This window comes from Nannospalax galili, unplaced genomic scaffold (assembly GCF_000622305.1).
Source record: "Nannospalax galili isolate Female #2095 unplaced genomic scaffold, S.galili_v1.0 scaffold208, whole genome shotgun sequence".
In the NCBI taxonomy this organism is placed as follows: Eukaryota; Metazoa; Chordata; class Mammalia; order Rodentia; family Spalacidae; genus Nannospalax; species Nannospalax galili.
Window position 1 is genome coordinate 1,526,858 of NW_008357998.1, and position 8,143 is coordinate 1,535,000.

Here is an 8,143-nt window from a genome sequence, read left to right on the forward strand (position 1 = left end):
CGGCGTGCAGTGGAGCGGACGCGGTCCCGGCGGCCGTGGTGCCGCTGACCTCCAGGCCGCATGGCTCGGCCCGCTGCAGGCCGTCCGCCGCTGCCCTCCCTGGGCCTCCCGGGAGTCACGTCCCTCGGCCCCGCCGCCTCCGCCCTGCGCGACTCTGCTCGGGCGGACCAGGTGCGGCGGCTTCCCAGGGCCGCGGGGTTTCCGGGCTCCCGGCTCTGGTGAGGGACCCAACGGCCGCCGAGGTGGCTCCGCGGGATGGGACCTTAACGTGGGCAGGTCTCAGGAAACCCCTGGCCTCAGTTTTGGTGCTGTTAGCACAGGAGGCGCGGAAGGACAGCAGTTGGGGACTCCTGAACTTACCCCTCCATGCATACAAATGAAAGATAGGAAATAAAGTGATGGAAAGTTTGGAAAGAGCGGCTTCAGAGACACTTTAGTCACGAGATGCCGGAAGACAGCGAATCTGCTTTGCAAATGAGGTCTTTTTTACGTTGTCAAGGGAGTTAAGCTGAGTCTTGTCTGAGACTTGTTTTCATTTACTGTGTTGGAACCCGAGTCTGGGGTACCCAACGTCCACAGGAGGCTGTTCCCCAATAACTCAGTCCTCAGACCAGGAGATGCAATAAGCAAGAGGATTTATTGGCATTTTGCGCAAAATGGACTCCTGCCTCCTTGGAGGACAGAAGCCCAGAGCCCAGTTCACAGGCTTCTTTTAAAGGCAAAGGGCACAAACTACAAGTGGTAGAAGTGGGAGAGAGAAAGCGGCAGTAGCGTCACAAGCGGTGGCTATGTGCCAAGCAGAGGTAGGGGGGGATTTCTGGGATGATTTCCAGCTTTGGGCAAAGAGCATGAAAAAGGTCAGCTCAGCTTGTTCTTAGCATTCAGAATTATTTTTTTATTTTTATTTTTTTGTACAGTTTTTTTCAGGCCTGGGGGATTTTAGTTTGAATCCATTATTCTGGGGGCTTTGGATCCATCAATGCCACTTACAGTGAGACAGTCTTCCAACCTTAATTACCATACTCAAGATAATCCCCCACAGACATGCCAACAGGCCAACCTAATCTAGACAATCCTTCATTGAGATTCCCTTCCCAATTAATTTTAGTTGACAAAACTAAGCGTTATAGAGCTTAACAGAAACTCTGTAAGTGCCAGGTACATGAAAAACCTATTCAAAGAATGTGTATAAAGTAGCAGGCTGTTCTTTCTGTGCTCAATGTTTCACCAGAATAAACTCAGAAAAGCACAGCTGTTTTTTTTAAAGGTACTATGAGCCAGAAGTACAACTACAGCAAGTACCATGTCAAATTGATTGTATTTATTCTCTTTTAAAAAATATTTTATGCCAGATATGGTGGCACACACCTTTAGTCCCAGCACTCTGTAGGCAGAGGCAAGTGGATCTCTGTGTCAGCCTGGTCTACATAGTGAGTTCCAGGCCAGCTGGGGCTACAGGGACACCCTGTCTCAAAAAGACCAAAATAAATAAATATTTTAGTTTTTACGTGTATGAGTATATTGCCTATATGTGTGTAAGTGCACCCATGTCATGCAATGCCCAAGGAGATCAGAAGAAGGCATTTGATCCCCTGGAACTGGAGTTATGGATGGTTGTTAGCCGCTATGTGGGTGTTGGGAATCGAACCCAGGTTCTCTGCAAGAGCAGTCAGTGCTCTTCTTAGCCACTGAGCCATCTCTGGATACCCAAACTGTGTTTATTCTATAGTGTACTTTCACTGCGTGTTCTTTAATACTGTTGTAAGAAGGCATTATCTTCTTTCTGACACTAACTCTACTTTGTCTTACTAAGGGTTGTGTACACAGAAGGGTGTGGTGGATAATTCCAGCACTCAGGAGGCGGAGGCAGAGGGACCACTGCGAGTTTGAGCCTGGCCTGGGCTACAATAGTGAGCTTCATGTGAGTCTTGGTTACTAAATAAGACTCTGTCTCAAACAAAACTAAAGCAATGGCCAATGTACAATATAGGCTATTTAAAATCATTTAACTTGCAAGCTTTGTAAATAGAGTCCCAGAAATAATCATAATTGCACTGTCTGTGTGGTGTTTATCTTCTCCTCAAATGACATTTCAACCCAGAGTCTTGAATATGTACTCTTACCATGAGACATTTTTTAAAGATTCTAATTTTACATGGGTGTTGTTTTGGGATATCCCTTATGTTCTGAAACAATGTGCCTATATAAAATCATGTTATTTATAAATTTTTAAATTATATTATTTTGTAGGGTGGGGTAAGTAGGTGGGTACGGGTATGGTGGTGTGTGGGTGGGTGCATGAAAGATGTAGCCTAAATCTGGAGTCAGAGGACAACTTGTAAGAGTTGGTCCTCTCATTCCACCAAGGATTGAACTCAGGTCATTAGGCTTGGTTCCAAGGATTGAACTCAGGTCATGAGGCTTGGCAGCAAGTGCCTTGCCCACTGAACCAACTGGCCAGCCCTGAATCAAATATTCTAGTTTATCAAATGTATAAGCACTAAGAAGAACATTATGTGATAATAAAAGATCAGTGCATCAAGGAGCTGCAGTAACAAATGTCTGCATGTAATAACATTTTTTAAATGCATGGGCTTTTAGATGATAAAAAAATAAACAAACGCCCCATTTATATAATTGAAATTACAATACTGTATGTGATAGGTCAATTAGACTCATACATAGATGCTCAAATATGCTTAAGCATCTTCACAGAATATATACAAACAATACGTTGAACAATGCAACCAACCACTTTGACCCAACCAACATTTATAGAACACTTCACCAGCAACAGGAGGGTGTGTGCTCTTTTAAATCCACATAGAACATTTCTCAGTACTGAAGATTATTCTGCATCATAACACTTGACAATTTTAAAGGATTCAAAGCATACAAAGTTTGATAAAATAAAATTTAAAAACAAATTAAAATAAAAATGAAAACTGGAAATTAAAAAGAAAAATTGGTACATCTGAGAAATTTCTTAGGGAAATTAAATAACACAATTTAAAATCATATATCAGTGGAAGAAGTAACCACAGAAGCTAGTAGAACACATATTTTAAAAGTACTTATTGAGCTGGGCGTGGTAGCACACGCCTTTAATCCCAGCACTCAGGAGGCAGAGGCAGGCAGTTCTCTGTGAGTTCAAGGCCAGCCTGGTCTACATAGTGAGTTCCAGGACAGCTGGAGCTACAGGGCGACCCTGTCTCAAAAGACCAAAAGAAAAATTATTCATTTTTATTTTATGTGTATGAGTGTATTGCCTGCATGTATGTAAAACACAATTTATTAAGCCAGGTGTGGTACACGCCTTTAATCCCAGCACTGGGGAGGCAGAGGCAGATGGATCTCTGTGTTTGAGGCCAGCCCAGTCTACAAGTCAAATTCCAGGCCAGCTGGGGCTACAAGGAGATGCTGTCTCAAAAAGACAATATACAAATGTATGTATGTGTATATATATTTTATTTATTTATTTATTTATTTATTTATCTATCAGTGTACTGGGGTTAACTGACACCAAATACACTACCAATTGATGCTGCCATATATGGACACTTATTATCATAATATTCTCTACAAGCTCATTACTTCCCAAAGCTGCCACATTCTCATCTCACTGCAAAATAAGGAGTCATTTCTTACAAATGTCAGTGTATATTATCTACCCAGCAATCACCCCCAGGTGTTTTCCAAAGTAAAATAAAAGCATATGTCCAAAATTCTAAAATGTACAAGCACTAAATATCAGCATCTCTGTAAAATCAGAGCTCTTCATATTACTGATTTAACTCCAGATACCTGAGATATGAATCTGGTAGATACACTGTATGTGGTAACTATGGATTGGGAAAATTAAGTACTGGTAATCAAGAGCTAACCACTTCAGGACATATGTAGTTCAGGGAGTGGGTAGAGTACCTCACCTGGGCTCGAACTTCTGATTCTCCAGCCTCCATCTTCCAAGGGCTGTGACTGCTGGTGTGCACCACCATGCCTGGTTTATGCAGTGCCTAGGCTACATGAGACCCTGTCTCTCAAGGGGAGGGGGAGGATTGAGATTAAAAAATAAAACCTGCCAAGTTTTCTGAGGAATCCTTTAGTTTACAGAGACTTTGAAGATTACCTCATTCATGCAGTTACCCTTTAGTATTTTATTTTTCAGAGCTCATAATTGCAATATGGCTCAGAGTGACTTCCTGTACCCGGAAAACCCAAAGAGGAGGCAGGAAGTAAACCGCCTTCACCAGCAGCTCCTTGACTGCCTATCTGACAGTTTCCAGGCCACCAACAGGCTGACAGGGGTTCTAAACATCCACCTGGGGTGCAGCCTGGCCTCCATTGAAATGAAACGAGATGGAACCATCAAAGAAAATTGTGACATCATCATCCAAGCCATAAAGAAAATCCAGAAGGAACTCCAAGAGGTTGATGATGCCTTGAAAGATAAACTAGAGCCAACCCTCTACAGAAAGCTTCAGGACATTAAGGAAAGAGAAACAGAGAAAATTGCAATAGTGCAGAAGGTCATTGCCGTCATCCTGGGAGAAGCCACATCTGCAGCCAGTGCGGTGGCTGTTAAACTCGTGGGCTCCAATATCACAACTGGCATAATTAACAAGTTGGTCACCGTGTTAGCTCAAATCGGAGCCTCTCTCCTTGGGAGTATCGGAGTTGCTGTTCTTGGTCTTGGCCTAGATATGATCATCCGTGCCATATTGGGGGCAGTGGAGAAAACGCAGCTTCAAGCAGCCATCAAAAGTTATGAGACACATCTGATGGAGTTCAAGTCAGCCTCAGAAAAGTACCATCATGCCATCACCGAGGTTACCAACACAGTGAAACGCCAGATGAGATGAGCAGTTGTTTTATTTGCCAGTGGAATAGTCTGTGCCTCCCTGTCAATAATGGTGTTTCTCCCACTAAGTGCATGTTCCATATGCTTCAACATGGACAAACAATTCCAAACAATTGGAAAGGAGATTTACAAATGATAAACTTGGATGACTGGGTTCAATAGCAACAGTGAGTACCTGAGTCACTTGGTACTAGACCCTGGAGAGATAAAGGACTATCCCAGGAAGGTTTCTTATCCTGTTCTACCAGAACCTCACTGGTTAAATGCTATCATAGAGCTGCAGGTATATGTTTTTTGTTTTTTCTTCTCTAATTTCCAGTCCAAATCCTTAACATTCCCACCAAATGTAGAGACTTTGCTTTCTATCACCAACTTCAAACATCACTTAGGTCTGATGAGTGGCATTCAGTAAGTCTCGCTGGACACACCTGTAACATTCTAATGAAACAGAAGTACTTCCCTAGTTTTAACATTAGATTAAATCCAAGTCTGTAACAGGAAAAGGCTCAAAAAAAAGTAACAGTTTGCTTCAAAAATGAAAGGAAGCAGTGTACCTGGAACTTCTACTAACTGCTACATGTGTCTGGATGGATTGGACAAAGGATAAAATAAAACATCTGATTCCATAATGCAATGAATACTGACCCTATTCAATCAGTTCAGTGGTGAACAGTGTAACATTTTTTGAAACAAACAAGAACCAAACCCCAACTACACCTTGCATAAAATATATTAAGGTGCAGAAGAGGACTTGCTACTCTTTAGGAATTTGTTATTTAGTGGAAAGTAATTACAGGTTTTCTGGGGGGAAAGGATCATTTTAATTTCAATACTTGAAAGAGGCATCTATCTCTACTAAATAAAGCATTAGGAGGCCCATTTCTCTAATCCTGATTTCAGAAATGTCCAGAGGCTGTAGAGGCCTACTGATTCAACACAATTTCTGTAGATGCATTTTCTAAATCTTTCTTCTAGCTTTAGAAAATCTAATCTTTCTAATGATCCCCACTGAGACTCTTTTAGGGTCTACTTTGAAAACGGTTATTGTAATGCAATTATTGATAATGTCCTTATTATAGTTGATTTTTAATACAAGAACCAAAAAACTCTGAAAACCCTAGAGATAAAATGCTCAATGTTTCAGAATTATTAGTATGAAAATTAGATGAAAAAAATTTAACTAGATGACTTTCCTAATGTCTCCTTTTCTATCATCGCTTTTACAAATTGGTTGCAAAATACCACAATTTCTATCACCTCAAAATTGATCTTATTTGCTTTATTGCCTGGTTTGTTAAGTTTTGAGCTACTAGATCTTGATATTGTTCTAACATTCAAGTTCAATCTGAGATCCGGGCTTCTTGGCTCTCACTTATAATCCCATCAAGCAAGAGACTGAGGCACAAGGATGGGGAACTAGCTAGCCTGGGCTATTCAGTGGATAGGAAGCCAGTCTGGGCTACTTAATGAATAGGAAGGAGGCCAGCCTAGGTGCTGGAGGCCTTATCTCAAAAAAATTTTTTTTCTTTTACTACAACAAAGGGTATGGGACTGATGTTACACTGTTCAGGGGGCACACAAACATTCTACAGGTTAATATGCATCTCCATCAATACTTTTGAATTAAGTATTGGTAGCAAAGATTTCCTTACAACTTAGTTTTTCTATACAAGATGTTCTGATTGAGAACTGACCAAGCATGAGCTTCAAGAGATCCTTTAAAACACTTACCCTTAAGGGGAAAAGATGAGTCTTAAGGAAAGGGAGGTAGAAGGTAAGGAAATAACAAAAACTACAGACAATTCCGTCTAACAATGGCGTCATAAAGGGCTTGGCTGAGGGAAACACCAGCGCGGAAGGGGGCCTGTTCCCTTGGAATTTAAAATCAACCGCACTTGTACACCTTTTCCTCTCAAAAAAAAAAAAAGAAAAAGAAAAAAAATATTAATATTTTTTGTGTTCTACAAATGTGTGTGTTTATGAGCCACTACTAATTTCCAGAAACACCAGCAAAGGGACTGGGAACAGGCACTCCCAGAGGAGGACCAATCTGCTTACATCCAACAAGTAATCTTGAAGGAAAATCAGCCTAATACGGCTGAAGGACCTGACCATCTGCCCACCGTGCCCCCCACTCCAGGTGGAAGCTACATCTATTTCAGAACCCATGGTCCCCCAGCAAAACACACCTGGGTTTTTAAAAAATAATTTTACTTGCACCAGTGTACTGCCTGCATACATGTAAGTGCACCTAAGTCGTGCAATGCCCGCCCGCCGAAGTCAAAAGAGGGCATTAGATCCCCTGGAACTGGGGTTAGGGCTGTTGTCACCTACCATGTGGGTGCTGGGAATTGAACCCAGGTCATCTGCAAGAGCAGCCTGGGTTCTTAACCACTGAGCCCTATCAGAACTCCCCATCTCTCCTTCCCTGAGCCCAGGGAAGAGCACAGCTCAACATCACCAAGAAGGCCCCACATTCTGGGGTTCCAGGAAGGCACGACCCCCTTTCTGGGTCTCTCTGGGTCCACCTATAAAACCCAGACCTCCCCGAACCCTATATCCAACCTCCTTTCCCCCAGGGAAGGTTACTGCTGCCCCTCGTAGCTAATAAAGCTAACTACATCTGTTGAGGTCGGATTCTACTTCATCCTTTCGGCCTCTCCGAATTCTAACAAATCCCTAGGGGTAAAAACACCTAACGGCATAGTCTGAACATACATGTACCACGCTGCTAATAGAAGCTTCTAGAAATTAGGTCTGAAGGCTCAGGTCCCGATGAAAAGCAATGAGTCAGTTAACCGGCGGCTTCTTATTATTCCCATTGGACGATGTAAGTGTCAATCTCTTCGGTCTGAGGCGGGCTCTTAGTCGAAAGCCAACCAATCGGATACCGGAAGCCACTCTGGCCTGAGAGTCTTTGAGTCCTCTCTATGGTTCCAGGACCGAGCAACGCTAGGAGAGCGTAGGCACAGGAAGTGACGTAAGGATCGTGGACGGGCGCGAGGTTTCAAGATGGCGGTGGCAGGGTGGTTGACCGAGAGGCAGAGGTGAAGACCCCTCCGGAAAAAGGACACTAGGGTCGCCCGCCGCCAAGCCTCTCCGTCCCGGGAGCCCCGCAGTTGCGTGAGTGTGCGTGATCGCTGTGCTCTGTCTCCCCGGGGCCTCGAGGCCGCGCTCTGCCTTCGCCGGGCCTGGGTACTCAGCGCCGCGGGTTGCAGGACTCCAGGGCCGTCCCTGCGTTGCGCAGCGCAGCGCCCGGCGGTTTCCCGGATGGATCCGGCC

The 8,143-nt window shown here is 43.6% G+C and overlaps 2 protein-coding genes across 2 annotated transcripts in view; both read left to right on the forward strand.

Annotated features, from left to right (window-relative positions):
• Nucleotides 1–1,658: 1,658 nt before the first annotated feature.
• On the forward strand, nt 1,659–5,487 carry Smco3 (single-pass membrane protein with coiled-coil domains 3). Its single transcript, XM_008856040.2, has 2 exons — nt 1,659–1,921; nt 4,169–5,487. The coding sequence occupies exon 2, from the start codon at nt 4,185–4,187 to the stop codon at nt 4,860–4,862; it is 678 nt and encodes a 225-aa protein (XP_008854262.1). The 5' UTR covers nt 1,659–1,921; nt 4,169–4,184; the 3' UTR covers nt 4,863–5,487.
• Nucleotides 5,488–7,840: 2,353 nt separating this feature from the next.
• The window catches only part of Wbp11 (WW domain binding protein 11), a 22,396-nt gene continuing 22,093 nt past the window's right edge, over nt 7,841–8,143 (forward strand). Inside the window, exon 1 of the mRNA XM_008856041.3 lies at nt 7,841–7,984. The gene's annotated coding sequence lies outside the window, so the exon portion shown is untranslated. The remainder of the gene's footprint in view (nt 7,985–8,143) is intronic.